At 34.8% G+C, this 17,806-nt stretch overlaps 1 protein-coding gene across 8 annotated transcripts in view; it reads left to right on the forward strand.

Moving 5' to 3' along the window:
* The window catches only part of COL24A1 (collagen type XXIV alpha 1 chain), a 419,676-nt gene that overhangs the window by 114,214 nt on the left and 287,656 nt on the right, over positions 1 to 17,806 (forward strand). For all 8 annotated transcript variants that reach the window (XM_070078137.1, XM_070078144.1, XM_070078142.1 and 5 more), the window contains exons 14-15: positions 14,030 to 14,083; positions 15,972 to 16,016. In XM_070078137.1, the coding sequence (XP_069934238.1) occupies positions 14,030 to 14,083; positions 15,972 to 16,016 (99 nt within the window). The remainder of the gene's footprint in view (positions 1 to 14,029; positions 14,084 to 15,971; positions 16,017 to 17,806) is intronic.

The raw sequence follows: 17,806 nt of genomic DNA on the forward strand, positions 1-17,806 counted from the left end.
CCCACAGGTTTTGATAGGTTGTGTTATTATTTTCATTTGTTTCTAGAAATCTTTTGATTTCTCTTTTAATTTCTTCAATGACCCACTGTTTGTTTAGGATCATGTTGTCCATTCTCCATATATTTGCATATGGTGTAGAGATTCTTGGGTTGTTGATTTCGAGTTTCACTGCGCTATGGTCTGAGAAGCTTCATGGTATAGTTTCAATTTTTTTGAATTTGTTGAGGCTCCCTTTATCGCCTAGCATATGGTCAATCCTAGAGAACGTTCCATGTACTGGGGAGAAATACGTGAGCTCTTTGGCTGTGGGGTGGAAGGTTCTGAAGATATCTATTAGGTCTATTTGGTCTATAGCGTCAATTAACTCTGTTGTTTCCTTGTTGAATTTCTGACTGGTTGATCTGTCCATTGGTGAGAGTGGGGTGTTGAAGTCCCCTGTTACTATTGTATTTGAATCTATATCTCCCATTAAATCTTTTAGTAATTCTTTCAGGTAGCCAGGCGCCCTGTAATTAGGTGCGTATACATTTATAATAGTGATGTCTTCCTGTTAGTTAGATCCTTTAATCATTATATAGTGCCCTTCTCTGTCTCTTTTAATAGTTTTTATGTTAAAGTCTATTTTGTCTGATATTAGGATGGCCACACCAGCTCTTTTTTGATTTCTGTTAGCTTGGAGTATCTTTTTCCATCCTTTCACTTTCATTCTGCGTGCATCTTTGCTGATAAGGTGTGTCTCCTGAAGGCAACATATAGATGGATTCTCTTTCTTGATCCAATCAGCTAGTCTATGTCTTTTGGTAGTAGAATTAAGACCATTCACATTCAGTGTGATTACTGTTAAGTACTGTCTTTTCCCATTCATGTTTCCTAAACGAGCTGTTTATGTATTTTGAACTTTGTTTGTAGGTGACTCTAGATTCGCTTTTTTTTTTGTAGTGAAGTTCTTGTTTTTGTATTTCTGTGTGTAGCACGTCTTTGAGCAAGTGTTGTAGGGTTGGACGCGTGGATACAAATTCTTTCAGTTTCTGTTTGTCTTGGAAGATCTGTATTTCTCCTTCATTCATAAATGATAGTTTTGCAGGGTATAGTATTCTAGGTTGGCATTGTTTGTCTTTTAAAACTTGAAATGTATCATGCCATTGTCTCCTTGCCTGTAGTGTTTGCGATGAGAATTCTGGGGTGAGTCTGATTGACTTACCCCTGAATGTGATTTGTTGTTTATCTCTGGCACATTTTAGGATTTGTTCTTTGTGTGTCACTGAGCTGAGTGTTGCCACAATGTGTCACGGTGAATTTCTCTTCTGGTCTACCCTGTTTGGAGTCCTGGCTATCTGTTGAATTTGCCTGTTGTTATCCAGCTGCCTTTGTTTGAAGTTTTCTGATATTATTTCATTGAAAACACCTTCCAATCCATTCTCTCTTTCCACACCCTCAGGGACTCCTATTATCCGTACATTACACCGTTTGATTGAATCTTGTAGGTCTCTGACCGTATTTTTTAATTTTTTAATTTCTTCTTCCTGCGTTTGAACTGACTGTATTATTTCTGGAAGTTTGTCTTCGAATTCTGATATTCGGTCTTCTATTTCATCTGTTTGATTTCCGAGGGATTCCACGGTGTTTTTTTATTTGGTCAATTGAGTTTTTCATTTCCAGTATTTCATTCTGGCTTCTCTTTAGGATCTCTAATCCCTGGGCTTGTTTTTCGTTCAGCTCTCAACACTGTTTCTCATTATTTCTAAGTATTCTGATTATTAATTTTTTGAATTCTTTTTCTGGCATAGTTTCAAATTCTTCTACTTCTTCAGCCTCTGTTATGTTCTTCTATATTCTTATTGTGGGTTTTTGTTTTGTCTTTTGGCATTCCGTCTGGGTGGTTTTTCAGGTTGATTTCCCTCTGCTATGGGCTGCTGTGAGTCTGTACCAATATCCAGTGTAAGCTGGCTGATCTGCCTTCTAGAGTTTGTTTGTTTATTTTTTACTTATTTATTTATTTATTTATTGTAACTTGAGTGGGCTGGTGTCAGGGCTTTGAGGTGCCAATCTCTGCCCCTTGGGGGACTGGTTTCCTTGTTCCTATGTTCGCCCTTACGTGTCTCTGCCTGGGGTTCATTGGTCAGCCACTCTCTTTTGCTGCACCTCCTGCGTGAGGAGTGTCAAGTAGCTCCAGACCACCTTTGGACTCTGCCAATGCTGCTTCCTCCTTCAGAGCAGAGGCCAGCCTCCTTTAAGCCCGAATGTAAACAAGCAAAATGGCTGCACTCTGCCCACTGCAGCTCTGATTGTGGGTTGGGCGGTCCTCGGCTTCCAGCGCTGGTGCGAACACACTCCTGCTGGTGTCCTGCTCCTCAGGCGTCCGCGTCCTCCTCGCAGGTCCACCCTGTCTCCCCTGTTCTGGAAGAGCTTCCCTTTCCCCGAAACTACAAATTCTCACCCCTCTTTGAACCTTCCCTTCCCGGTCCATCGGTGTGCTCCCTCCCTATTCCACCATCTTGGAACACTCCCTGTGTTGTTTTAAAATGAAATTACAGGCATACAATAAGAAGTGTCTCTCCTATATAGTATAAATAATATGTGATTGCTGTTGAAATGGACATTGCTTAAAATAATTATTTATTATTTAGCTTTACATTGATTTTGAATTTAATGTTTGTTTTAAGAATTATCTCTGTTTTCATATTTAAAAACAATATTTGAGAGGCAGGGGCAGGAGAAAGAGAGAGAAAGAGAGAGATTGGGTGCCAATCCGGTGGAATACTCCTCAAATACTTACATCAGCTGGGACTGAGCCAGTACTGAAGCTGGGAGCCAGGACTACAGTCCAGGTCACCTGTTTGGGTTGCAGGGTCTCAATTACTTGAGCATCACCACTGGCTTCCAGGGTCTGCACTGGAAGGAAGCTTGAGTCAAGAGCTGGAGTCAAGAATGAAACCCAATAGAAGATGCAGCATCTAAACTGCTAAGCTAAGCACTTATCCTACCTATTTTTATTTAAGTATTACTTTCTAGAAGACCCTTTTTTGCGCAGATAAAATATTGTGTTCATGTAGAGTTTACTATTTAGTTGATATTTATAAAATAATGGGTTTTATTTTTTAATCAGTGCCATTGACTTGACATAGGAAATCTGTTTTTGTTTGATATTTGATATGTTTTGGGATCAAAGAGTATTAAAAATAGTTATATTAATAAATTCACTTATTACTTGGTCTTAAATTGTTGACATTTGAGGTTTTTCCCTTTTTTCATAAGCTGTTCTTGATTTCAGGTCTTAGTATAAGGTGCTTCTTAGTCACTACAATGACTTTTAAAGACCACCCGTGATCATAGTTCCGTATTAGCCAATTTATTTTACCTTTGCTTTCAGGTAGGGTCTTTCTTACCTGTCCCTCATTCCCTCTTGTTACTCCCTAAATGTCATAATTGTATCAAAATCTTTAATGCCAATTAATATCAAAAGACATCCCTGGGGCTCTAAGTGCCTTCAGTAAAACTAACCTTTAAAGGTGGGGAAGCCCAAGAGACCATTAATAATCCACCTTTTTTTCTCTATCCAGATATTTGAGTTCAACTAAAGTTCATTTTCCAGAGACACCAGATGAAAACAAACTGTAGACAGTCTATATTGGTCAGGACTCTTTTTAAACACTATAACATGACTGTTCTATTTTACTTGCTTTATTGTCTTAATTTGAGAAGCTTCTTGGAACATATCTGATATAAGCCAGATTCTTTCAAGGCAAAAAACCATCCAGTGATTCATAATATAACAGATGAACACTAGTTTTAAAAATAGGGAAGGCAGAGAGAGAAAGAGCATTTGTATGTCTTTGATGACTTCAGATTTAATTTGTCACATCTAATTCCCAGTAGCTTCCTTTTTATTTCAGTTTCCAAGCTTCATTCTCTAGTGTCACAGTCAGGAAATTGTGTACTTGCTGTCAAAAAGCATTTACAGGCTCCCGACTTGATTGAATCAGTGATTCCTTGTTACTAAGTTGACCATGCATGTTTATATGGATCCTCAGACCTAACAAAAATTATGTCAGAATTGACTTTCCAAGAGTGAATATAAACATGAAATCAGAAGCAGGATTTTCTTTCAAGACCTAGAAAACTGTTGTCAAAATATCACTTTTTACCCAAGGAGTCTTTTCAGAACTGATAGGAGTAAATTATAAGTAATCAAGTTATACTGTATTTTATGTTTGACAAAGACCAAAGATGAACAGAATTTCCTTTTTTGAAGATAAAATTAGCACGACCTTAGAATGGTGGACAAAAACAACACCCTTCAGGCACCCAGACATCAGATATGTTTACTTTTCTAACGTAGACAGGAGTGTCTCCTCTTTTCTCATTTATATTTTGGTTAGATGACTCTAGACAAAGTAAATTATATTTTGGCTTCTAACTCCAGTGTTAAAATTATTTCAGAATATAAAATCCTCTTTGACATTTGTTATTAGTTTCTGTTCTTAGCCCAAGAAACTCTTAAATATGGATTGTACAGTAGTGTTTCATATGCATACATTTTGGGAAGGATTTAGCAACAGTGTTTTCTTTGTCTCAGGAAAAAGTTGTAGTTAATGTGTTCATAAAGAAGGTACTAATGTTGCTTGAATGCTGTGAAAATTTGTCATTAATGTTTAAGTAATTCTACCACGTTCAAGGAAAATATATTTTCTGGATAGTACTTAATGGGCAGAACCTATAGAAATTATATTTGGCTATGTATAGTATGAAAAGATATGTAGAAGGTCTCTGGAGTTAGAATTAACCCAATCTACAAGGTTGATATAGACACAAAAACTAGGGACACCCACTCAATGAAAGCTGACAGTTTGAATAAAGCACACGATTCCATAAAGATGCAACACCAGGAGATGAAAGCTTAGCTATATAATGGTTTCCAGTGTGGATAACATAAGGAAACTCAGTGTTGTAAGTTTCCAAAATCAAAAGTATGAATGAATGTATTTGTGACAGGTGGGTCAAGCTTGGGTTTAGCATTTTCTTTGAGTAAAAATGGCATATGGTGAAACCTTTACTATGAAGAGAACATGATGTGCACTCAGTCTGGTTTAAGCAGAAGAAAAAGGAAGAATCCAGTTCTCATATCTGGAGTAAAAGGTGATAACTACTCTTTAAGAAAAAGGCAAGAATTTCAGATTAAGAACTAAGACTCACTGTATTGCTAAGCCAGCCTTGTTATTCAACTTGAACTACAAATCCCCACTGAAGTTTAAAATTAGTCTCGACTATGAGAACAGGGTTTACCTGTGAAGTATGAATCAAATGGTCTTAGAAGTGAAAAAAAGGGTCCAGAGATCATTTCATCACATAATACTTCATACTCCAGCCTTTCCCTACAGTGATCTTGTTTGAGTTTTGAAGGGTTTAAAAATACCAATATTTCTTGGTGTGTGTGTGTGTGTGTGTTTGTGTGTGTGTGTATACATGCACACATACATATATCTATATAAAGAATGGGTAGCAGTAGCTTCTAGATTTTATTTTAGTGTTTTTAATCCCATACAAGTTAATCTGATCTCTTTTCTTGTTTAGTCTTTGAAATGTTGTACTTCTGTTATTATCAATAATACCTGTTTAGTACATATACCTTCTATGATTATTTTGTTTTACCTTTACTTAGATTGAATGTTATTTTTAAATACTATTCTAGAAAGAGCAAAATATATTCCCAGAAGAATTTTTAATTTTTTTTAATTTTTAAAAGTTCTATAAATATAGTCATTGTAGTCATTTTATGGTTACTTGGATCCTCATGTTTTCCAAATTATTTTTATGCACTATTTTGTTATTTCCTTGTAAAGTTGAAAAGGATCATTTATCTAGATACCTTAAGTAAGGAAGCTTTCCAATGATTAAAGATATTTAAATATACTTTCAAATAATTAAGAGTAATCTAAAATATTAATACCACATGTATGAATGGTCTTCAGAATGTCCATAGAAAGATCTGTGCATCAGTTGCTTTTCTGCACCAAAGGAAACTTATCTTTCAGTTTAATTTATACCAACTTTTTGAAGTAACCTTGTATATTCAGGTTATGAATCTAATGTACTTCTTTGGTCATAGTTTGATGACTACCATGTTTAATAATAGTGCTATCATTAGATCTGGACAAGAAAGAAACTTGCCCTGGGCTCTGTACATTACAGGGTTTGTCATATCACAAACAAATACAGTAAATGTATTTAAGACACTTAAGTGTCACGTCACTCAAGATTCAGCACTTAGCATTGGCATAGCATGTCCTGTAATCCTAGACATCCACTCTTGTTATTACATCTGAATTGTCTATTGCTAAGTGATAGATTTTTCCAAGTTAGTGGTTTGATACAATAAATACATATTATTTCTCATAGTTTCTGTGGAGCAAAAATCAGAGAGTGGCTCATGAGGTTATAGTTAATACTTTGGCGAAGGATGCAGACATCTGAAGTCTTTACTGGGGCTGGAGGATATGCTTGTAGGTTGACTTACCGGCTACCCAAGTTGATGCTAATTGTTGGTGGGTGGTGAGGGGAGTTTTGCTTATATAGCATGGAACCTTTCCAGTGAGCTACTTCAGAGTCTTCAAAACATGACTTTGGCTTCCCAGAGTGAGTGGCGCATGACAGCAAAGTGGAAGCCTTAGTGTTTTATGACTAGACTCAGATATTCCACACTGCCATTTCTATATTCTAATGACCAAATAAGTCATCCCTGACTCAAGAAAGAAGGGAATTACACAACAGAATGGGTAACAGGGAGTGAAGAACATTAGAGTCTATTATGGATTCTTGCTTCCACAGTTCTATACTATTTAGGCTTCAGAGAGATTCATCTCCATTCTCTTGCTTATGTCTTCATGTCTGAATGCAAGGAAAGTTTGCTGACGTTGAAAACAGAAACTGCTTGAGATTATGGTGAGGATTTGAGCAGGCAGTAGAAACAATTAAATAAGATGGGAAATAAATTAATTACTGAATTTTCATGTTAGCATGAGTGCTGTATAATCTTGCATAATTTAATATTACTAGTAATTCAAAGCTTCTATTTTCTTGCTTCTCTTACTCTGATTTATAGTTTCAGAGGCAGTAGAATTAGTGCAGTATTTGTATGTAACATTTGCACTTGAAAACTGAGAAACATTTTGTATTGAACAATTTGTAATCTTAAATTTACATTTATATAGGTAGAGACAACAACATTTTGAGCATGATAAAATTTTTACATTTATAACTGCAGATAGACATTAAATGCTAAAATGATAAAATTATTAAAATATAAGTATTTAATAAGATTAAGCTAATTGTTTGAAAAAGTAAATTTAGAAAGGTCCATTTTTAATTTGATATTCATTAAGTATAATTTTTTTCTTTTTTTCTTTTCTTTTTTTTTCTTTTTTTGACAGGCAGAGTGGACAGTGAGAGAGAGAGACAGAGAGAAAGGTCTTCCTTTTGCCGTTGGTTCACCCTCCAATGGCCGCCATGGCCGGCGCACTGCGCTGATCTGAAGGCAGGAGCCAGGTACTTCTCCTGGTCTCCCATGGGGTGCAGGGCCCAAGCACTTGGGCCATCCTCCACTGCACTCCCGGGCCATAGCAGAGAGCTGGCCTGGAAGAGGGGCCACCGGGACAGAATCCGGTACCCCGACCGGAACTAGAACCCGGTGTGCCGGTGCTGCTAGGTGGAGGATTAGCCTATTGAGCCACAGTGCCGGCTAAGTATAATTTTTGATAGAAAACAGTGATAGAAAAATCTTTGTGGAGATGATACACTTAAATTTTTCAATACTAGAAGCAATGTGAGTTGACTTATACTGAGCATTAGCTGCAGTAAAACTTGTAAATAATATTTTATACATTCTCTAAAGATAATTTGATTACCAATTTTATTATTTGTGTTACTTTTGCAACACCTTAAAATGGGAACCATTTATCTCACAGTGTCCATGGGTCAGTAGTCCAGGTGCTACTTAACTAGGATCTCTGCTCAGATCATAAGGCTGCACACCAAGGTGTTGGAGGACTGAATTATCACCTAGAGGTTTGGGGAAAAGTTCACTTCCAGGACCATTTAGATTTAGGAAGAATTTACTTCCATGAGGTTGAAAAACTGAGGATCCTGGGTTTTGTCTATGGGCCACCTTCAATTCTGGTGCACTAGATGCCATTCCAGAGGTGATCTGCAGTTCTTTGCCACATGGGTGTCTCCAGCAGAACTGCTTGCTTCATGTATTAGTCAGCTTTTCATAACTTTATCTAATGGACTTAACAAAAGCTATATAAGGAAGAAAAGGTTTGTTTCAGCTCACAGGTTCGTGGTCTAACATTGCACAGCCCCATTGAACTGGTGTCTGATGATGGCTGTGGATGGCAGAATGTGTGTGGAATGAGGATCACATGGTGACTCTAGAATTGTAGAAAGACAAGGAAGCAATACTCAGCCTTTATAACCAAGCCACTTGCCAGAACTACCTTCCAAAACACACCCATAATGACTAAAAGTTTTCCAACTTAACCTGCCTCCTACACACCCTTAAGTCTCCCATTAATATATTGATTATTAATATTAATTCATTGACCATTAATGTAAAACTTTGGAGACCAATCATTCAATACACAAGCCCTTGTAGGTCTCCCAAATGATTATCTAACCTTAACACTTCATCAATCCCATAAGGGAAATCTCTAGGTTCAGCATACTAAGGCACAGTGTTAAACAGTGTCATCTAATCATGGCACTGACCTCCCAGCACCTTTGCAATATGCTCTTGGTTCAATGAGGAAAATCATAGGTGTTACCAAAATTCAAAGGCAGGGCATTTTACAGAACTGTAGATACCAAGACAGGGAAATCATTTAGTATCACCTTTAATGCTGTTCAGCCCACTTAACAGTGTAACTGAACAAGAAAATTATTCACAGCTTGGAAAGCAGATGAAATCCCTGAAATATCATGTTTTATATCATAAAATTTTGCATCTGTTCAAAGCGATGAAAATGTAAGAGAGAGAAACAGCATAGAAATGACAATACAAATCAGGTGTACTCATTAGAAGCTGAAGATGTCCACTCACAAGATTGGCAAGTTGGGTAGGAAAGGCAAACTCTGGAGCTTTGTTATCTCCCTTGAATGATAATCCTGGAAAATAAGCCCTATGTCCTTTGGCAGTGTGAGGGTATTTCTGGTAAAACAGGAGTTCATTCAAATTAATTTAAATTAATAATGAAGTTAATGCAAATATAAAAGAAATATAGTATTTCATTTTTGCAGCAGTCTTTCAAGTAGAGAAAGAAACTGTAGACACTATTTTTTGTATTCTAAAATCAAAGGAGAAGTATTTTGTCACTGTTCTATATTATCAATCAGTCCTGAGATTCAAGTTTTGGCAATGAAGATATGTGACTATAAGCTTTCAGATTCATGTTTAAAAGAATATAGAACCTCCCTTACAGTAAATAAAGGTATATAGTTCCTAGAACTGAAATTACAACTGAATAAACAACTACCAAGCAATTATTTATTAGATAATGTAAACCACTGACATGATGTTCTTTAACAGGAATTAGTTATCCAATATATAGCCAAATATAATAATTCTTTTTGTGGCATTGACTGTAACATATTTGAAGGTTTGGTATAAAATTATTTCAAAAATTGTTAATAAACATCAACATGTAAGAAGGATAAAAAATAATAAATTATTTATTGCTAGGATAGAAAAATAAAATGAAAAGAATTATTTAATGGACAATAAAATAAAAGATAAAGATTCAAAAAAACAATAGAATTTCTTTAACTATTAAAAATTTTAACTGATATATAATAATCAGACATATTTATGGGGTACCATGTGATATTTTGATACAGGTATACATTGTGTCCATTCTGGGTAAATCTATCCCCTCAAACACATCATTTCTTAATGTGAAAATGTTCAAAATTGTTTCTTCTAGCTTTTAAAAATTAAACACATGTATTACTCAGTTTAAATAAATTGTATCAGGGTAAACTCATCTAATACACATTATTTTGAACTACCAGAAGAACAGGAAATTGGAATTAACAAATTTTCCACTTTTTAATGCTAGATATAGAAAGTGCAATTTTTGTGAGAAGTAAAAAACTGTCTACAGTTCTGTCTCCTCATTTCTCTGCCCTCTTCCCTCTCTTAGGTAGGGAGAAGTCACTAATTTCCCTAGGCACATCCTGTAGGCAATCTTGAGTGACTTTGTAAGGATTTTTCATTTTGTTCTGTAATCCTACTTCTTTTTCAGACTGGTTATTCCTCTGCCTTTCAAGAACAACTTTGTTGAAATAAAATTCACATATTTTAAAATTTACCCATTTAAGTGTATAATTCAGTGGGTTTTAGTATATTCAGAGTTGTGCAGCCATAATAACACTGTCTAATTTTAGAATATTTTCATTATACCAAAAAGAAGCCCACTGCTCATTAGCAATCACTCTCCGTTCCTCCCCCCATATCACCAGCCCCAAGTAACTACTAATCATTTTATGTCTCTATGGTTTCGCTTATTCTGGACCTTTCACATTAATCATGCAATGTGTCCCCCCCCCACACACACATTCTTGATTATTTCCCTGAGGTTTTCGGAAAGCCTACTTGTGATCTGACAGGTCAATCATTTTTAAGATTTCAGCCTTATAACAATATTTTCCTCTATTTTTCCATTACCTCTGCATCATAAGTATTTCAAATAAAATATTAACTCATACTGACTAACAAGATGTATTGCAGATTTGTAAGCTTCTTGACAACAGAATTTGACTTCCAAGACAATGAAAGCAAAATGCATGTTTGAACTGGAACTGACTTTGAGGGGTGTATGTGTTCAATATGTTTGACCACACAGATGGTTTTTACATTATCCTCTGATGACAAAATAAAACAAATTGTGCTTCTAGTATGAATTAACTCAGTGTTAGAAACATACTTTCTCCCCATTGTTAAACTGTCTTTTAAACTTAACCCATTCACAGTTATATTGAGGAACCAGTGATTTTGGGCCAACTGTTAAACATATTTAACACTAACTCAAATAAAGAGATAATAAGAATCTAATGATATACTTTAATTTCTGTAATTCTATGAGTTTTTAAAAGTGACTATTATAACATTTTTATGTTTTTATTTTTATTTATGTAAAGAGAACAGATTTCATGTATTTCATAGATGCGGTTCTAAGGAGATAAACACACTTCCCTTCCTCCCCCCTCCCTCACCCAATTTCCCTCCTTCCCTCCATTCTTTTCTTTTCATTAATCTTTACAGACATAATTTTGATCCACTGTATTATCACAGGCTTAATTCACCACTAACCATAATATTCAACAAGTAAGTAGTAGGAAGACCACAGTTACACAGGAGAATAAACAAGGGCTAAAACAAGTCATATCAAAAGATGTCTGTTTCATGCCTACAAATTTTATTGCATTCTATATTAACTACTACATATCAGAGAAAACATGCTATTTGCCTTTCTGGGATTGGCTTATTTCACTAAGCATACTGGTTTCCAGTTGCGTCCAATGCGATGTTTATAATAAGTCTTGAGACCAGTGTTGTGGTGCAGTGGGTTAAGCCACTGCTTGTGACACCAGTATCCCATACGAGCAATGCTTCAAGTTCTGGCTACTTTGCTTCCCATTGGATCCTGCTAATGTGCCTGAGAAGGCAGCAGAAGTTGGTCTAATGCTTGGGCCCCTACACCTATGTGGAGGACTGGGAAGAAGCTCTTAGTTCCTGGTTTCGGTCTGGCCCAGCCCTGCCATTGCAGATATCTGGGGAGTGAACCAACTGATGGAAGATTTCTTTCTACCTGTCTGTCCCTCTCTTTCTGTGTAACTCTGTCTTTAAATAAATAAATTTTTAAAAAGTAAGTCTTGTAAATATTTTTATATATTGGTCTTTTAAAAAATGACATTAAAGTTGAGAAGTATAATGGTAAATCTTTAGAGAAAGAATATGAGAGGCCTTCAAAAGCTTCATGGAAAATATATATTATGAAAAAACTATGCATGGATTTCAGGTTTTTGGCACCAAAATAAACTCACACTAACTTGTTAGAACATGTCAGAACAAGATCTGGTTTGAGGCCCTAAGAAGGATAAGACAGGTGTTTGTAAAGGGTCCTACCAGACAACATGAATTCTGCTAAAATTGCAAGAACCAACATCAAGTGATGATGAAATATGGATGGTAGAATGATGAAATCTTTGATGGTTGTGAAAAGTTTATGGCACAATATCCCAAAAAAAGCAGCAGTATGTACATGGATAACTCACATTGGGAAGAGACAAAGGTCCAGCCATGTGGTACAGGAGGTTAAGCTGCTGCCTTAGACACTGGTATCCTAGTGGTGGGTATTAGAGGGTGGGTTCCAGTCCCAGTTTCTGTGTTTCGGATCCTGTTTCCTGCTAATGTGCCTAGGAAGGCAGTGGAACATGGCCCAATAACTTGTGTCTCTGCCACCTATGTGAGAGACCCAGATGGAGTTATTGGCTCCTGGCTTCAGGCTGGTCTAGCCCTGCATGTTGTAGGTATTGGATGGTGAAGAGTGAATAAAGGTCTCTCTCCCCACCAACCCTGTGTGTGTGTTTGTGTGTGTGTGTGTGTGTTGTGAATACATATGTGTATACATATGGCTCTGTTGTCCTTCCATTCAAATAAGCAAATGTTTTGATTTATTTTATTTGAAAGGAAGATTGAGAGAGAGAGAGAGAGGGAGGGAGGGAGAGAAAGAGAGAGAGAGGTCTTCCGTCTGCTGATTCACTCCCTAAATGGCTGCAATGGCTACGGCTGGACAAGGCCAAAGCCCGGAGCCAGGAGCTTCATCTCCCACATGGGTGCAGGGCCCCAAGGATAATGTTACAAAGATTGCGTTGATACCGTTAAATACTCAAGACCCTGAGTATGTTAGAAATGGGCTCTTACTTGGTGCTGTTACTTTCAAAGTGTTTTGAACTTGCTGGGGCTTATGTTAAGAAATGAAGTTTGTAATTTTTATATTTTAATTCCATTATGCACAACAGTAGAAAAGTGTTGTCCCATTGTTAAAAATAAGAGTAGCTGAACACTGAGTTACTTTACAGTAGATTTTATAATGATAGTTTCTTTTACTTCATTATCTTTTATCATTTCACAGCACAGAATTCTCAGTAGACATTTGAAAGGCTTTAATTTTCAGTGGCAATATATTTTATATTTACAGTGTTCATGCATATTATGTCTTTCTCCAATAAAATTACACTTAAAGGACTTTTTGTTGGACATGTTGTAACTTGATGAGTTAAAGTATTCAGTATAGCATAGTAGGAAGAGATGAACTCTGGAATGCAACTGCCTCCATTCCAATATCATTCCTGTCAACCTTTAGTGGTCTGACCTGTGCAAGTGAGTATACCTGCTTGTGCTTTAATTTCCTCAAATGCAAAGTGAGCATTCATATTTGTACCTATTGTGAAGATTAAATATTATAATATATATATTGTGTATATATATACACATATATATTGTGTAATATATATATATATATATATATATATATATATATATATATATATATATATATATAATGTGTATGAGGCTCTGGCACCTGATAAGTATGATGATAATTCTTTCATTCTCTTTGATATGGGCATAGGAGCAGTATATAATGACAAAGATAGCTAACGTATTAATCAGCAAGAAGTCTTGATTATGTTCCCTCTCATTTAGTGATTTTATATTTAACAATGAACACGTTTCTGTCTTCTCCAGCTTAGCTTTCAGAATATATTATGTCGTGTGTGTTATCATTTTGATAAAATATAGATTTATTGTATGTAAAACCATTAAAGTATAAATGAAACTACAAATGTTTGCTGTTTTACAATTCAGGGGAAATAAATATCTTCTATTATTATATTTTTATAAGAAAACACAGCAAGAATGAAATGCTTATGTTTTAAAGGCTTTAACAACATTCTTCCTCTTTCTTTGTGCCAGGGTTTTCCAGGTGACTTTGGAGAGAGAGGCCCTGCTGGTCTTGATGGCAGTCCTGTGAGTACATCGTGGTAGCCCAGCATTACACTTTAATGTCATTCGTACTCCACAACAACTGTACTTGCCATCCTCAGTACCATATTTTTGAATAACCACTAGTAAGACAGTTTCCAAACCACAGTGCACACTCCAATTTGTGATTTTTCAACATAGGAAATAACCAAAAATGTTATGGATAAACTCCATCATGGTATAAATCACACATGTTAATTATTTTGACTGTGTTAAATGTGATTGCTTAAGCAACATATTAAAATATATGATCATAATACTGATATTTATACATAAAGATGCTAACATACCTCATGGTAAAACTATACACTCAGTGCTTATTCTTTTGAACTCAGACCTTCTACTTTGGGATTATTCAGTTAGCAATGTTTCAGACTGGGAAAGAGTTACCATTCTAAAATCAGTTTAATGGCATTATCAAAGTTATCAAAGAATAATGATAGATTGTTGTAGCTTCACTTTGTATCCTCAAAGAGCATATCCCTAAGAATTACAATTATATATCCTTTTCATAGGATCTTAAAGATAAATTAGAAGGAACCTCAAAATCCTAGTAGCAAAATTGGGAATTGTTCCAATTTTAGGAAATAGTTTCTTTTGTACTTCTTTTTCAAGTTAACTACATTAACTAATTCAGTCAATTTAAACAAGGTTTGACTTGTTGTAAATAATGATAAGTAAAAGTGGAATTGATTTTCAAATCAATTATTAAAAACTTGAATGATATTTGATGTATAATATTTACCATTTTCTCTTTCCAATGATTCTGGGGAAATTCCCATTTCAGGAATGATAAAGTAAGCATTATTTAAGGTTTACAAAAAAAAAAAGTAATATTTATCTAGTGTGAAGATATATTTGATGTTTTGTCAATTACATATCATGAAGTATATTACAATTGGACTCAAAGTATTTAAAACTTTAGTTGAAATGTTTTTTGGAGAACATTTTGAATCTTTTAAATAGTTCAGATGCAAGAGAAAAATAGATATTTTTAGTTTATCAGTTTTAAGAATTTGAAATGCAAAAAAAAGGATTAGTAGGACTATCACTGTACTTTGTGTGATGTCAATAATGTTACACTGGCATAGAGTGGATTAGGAATATTTTAGAGTACAGAGTATAATAGAATGAGTTCCAAAAGACAAATCACATATCAGGTGAAAATGTATATTAATCATTAAAAATCTGATATTTATGTAAATAATATAAGTGTTGCTAATTCCTTATATCTGTATAGTACCTTATAAAAATTTTCAAAACTTTTTATACATAGGAAAATTTTATTCTGATATTTACACCCTGTGAAACTTTGTTTTTTAGATGAGATAAATGAAGTTTAGAAAATTTAAATAATGTGCTTCAAAAGAGTAGACAGTGTTGTAAACTAAGAATGCTAACCATTTAGGCTGACCACCTGTCTTTTCATACAAGTCATTTCAAAAATTAGTGGAAAATGAAATTAAAAGGTAAGTTTATCTTAGTGTAAAACAAATTGAATCTGTGCATTTTTAATCATAATATGCATTTTCCATGACATTTTTGAAGGCCTATCTTGAATGTTGATTATGGTGGAGTTTACTTCCTTTATTAAATCTACAGGAGGCATTGAGAGTTCTACATCCTAGCTAAGTGGTAGTCCTTGCATCCTAAAGCATGGAGCCACGGAAAGTTTTTGAAGAACATAAACTGCCTCCATAGTTTTCTACATCTCAGAAAGATGCATTAGAGTATAGACGTTTCAGAAGTCAGCTGAAGTAGAAGATTAAGTTTGATGTATTCCTTTCTAGAAGTTTCTATATTCATCTTCAGCACATACCTTTAACAGCAGGAAATCATATCTAATAAATTTTGCACATTTCTTTTACAATAGGGACTGGTAGGTGGCATTGGTCCTCCAGGGTTTCCTGGGCTTAGAGTGAGTATCACTAAATATTATTCTCATAAAATATCTTTTTGAATAATTTATACTTGTTAGATGTGTTTTCGAAACTTAGGAAAATGAAAAGTTTTAGTGGGTTTCAACCTTGCTCAAATGTATTTGTCAATTATATATGACAATCAGGCAGGTATTATGCATCAGAAAATTAATTATGTTTTGTAACAAACTAAAATAACACTATTTCTGTAGATTTGTATATGTGTATATATGTATACCTGCATCGTTAAAGGACACTTAGTCATGGCTTTCCTCAAAAGTGTAAGACATAGGATAGCCATTTCTTTCCTTGGAGATAGTCTTCTGTACCATCTAGTCTGGAGAGCACTATACCTAAACACAAACACAGGGATTTTAGGTAATAGAAGAAAACTGAAGAAATTGATACGAAAGCCATGTTAAACAAAGGTAGGAGCGAGGCTTCACCAACAACATTTAACTTTTTAATACCTAATTTGTTTATTATAATAAAAAGCGAATGAGTACGCTATGTGACCCCTTAATCAGTTTTTATTCACTGGTTTCAAATCTGAGTTTCAGTGGGGTTTCTGAAACAGGCAAAACAGAATTCAATAAAAACAATTCTATGGAGGCCAAACGAATGTCATGCGGGTGAGCAGTTTCTATTAAATCTTAGATTATTCATTGGAGGAAACCAACTGCTATTTCTGATACATACTCATAAATATATTTCTCTGAGCCCTGCTTATCATTTGTGACAGGGATGTGAACTGCACATATTTAATGTAAAGTTAAAGCAATTTGCATTACCATTCAGCTAAGCTAAAGGCAGATTTGACATATGTTTATGAAATCTAAGTAGCCTAATGAGAATAGAACTGTATAAGAAAACTACCCATCGCTATGTAAAAGTGGAATGTGATCATAGGCAAAGATAAGATAAAAACCACTTTAGAGTTTCTTTAACACTTGAAGTGGGTAATTTAGATTCCAGGGGTTTGTGCGGTAAACTATAACCACAATATTTTTTGCCTGAACACAGGTCTTCTGACTCCAATTTTAAAATGTTCTTTCTTCTACCTTTAATCACCCCGAATCACAGGATGACAGCTTAGTCAAAGGAATAAATTAGGAGCTCTGTTATTGAAACTGTGATCAGAATAAAAAGTTTTAACTTTATATTTTGGAATGACAGGAGTTTGAGATACAGAGTCAAAGAATGGGGATGAGTCTAAAGTGTTTAAACATTAAACTTCTGTTACATACAGCAGCAGTAACAGCAGCAATATTAACAGTAGTATCTCACATCTGTTCAGTATTTTCTTGGTACTAGCCACAATTGTTAATGTTATTTAAGTATTAGAATAACTCATGACCACTTAGCATCTAACTGTTTGAGCCCCAAACAGTTCTGTTTGAAGGCAGGTAGCTTAAATCCAGAACCCAAAATTGTAAATATCATGTTATAAATCACATCCTGAAAATGTATAATACCTTAAAATGTTATTTCATTTATAATATTATTTATAATGATTTATAAATATCTTATTTTAATATTATATATTTGTATTGTTATATTTATTATATAATAATATATAAGCATAATATATAATATTTTATTTGTTGATAATACCTTAAAATACATATTATCTACTTCTGAGATTTCTTCAATTTCTATAAGAAGTTCTATGTGAATATAGAAAACAATGGACCATGTTTTTTTAGGGATTTTTCTTCAAAATACAGAACAGGATTATATCTGCAGGTGATAGTAAATGTCCTTATCAATAGGTAGAGAAAAGTGGGCA

This window comes from Oryctolagus cuniculus, chromosome 7 (assembly GCF_964237555.1).
Source record: "Oryctolagus cuniculus chromosome 7, mOryCun1.1, whole genome shotgun sequence".
NCBI classification, from domain to species: Eukaryota; Metazoa; Chordata; class Mammalia; order Lagomorpha; family Leporidae; genus Oryctolagus; species Oryctolagus cuniculus.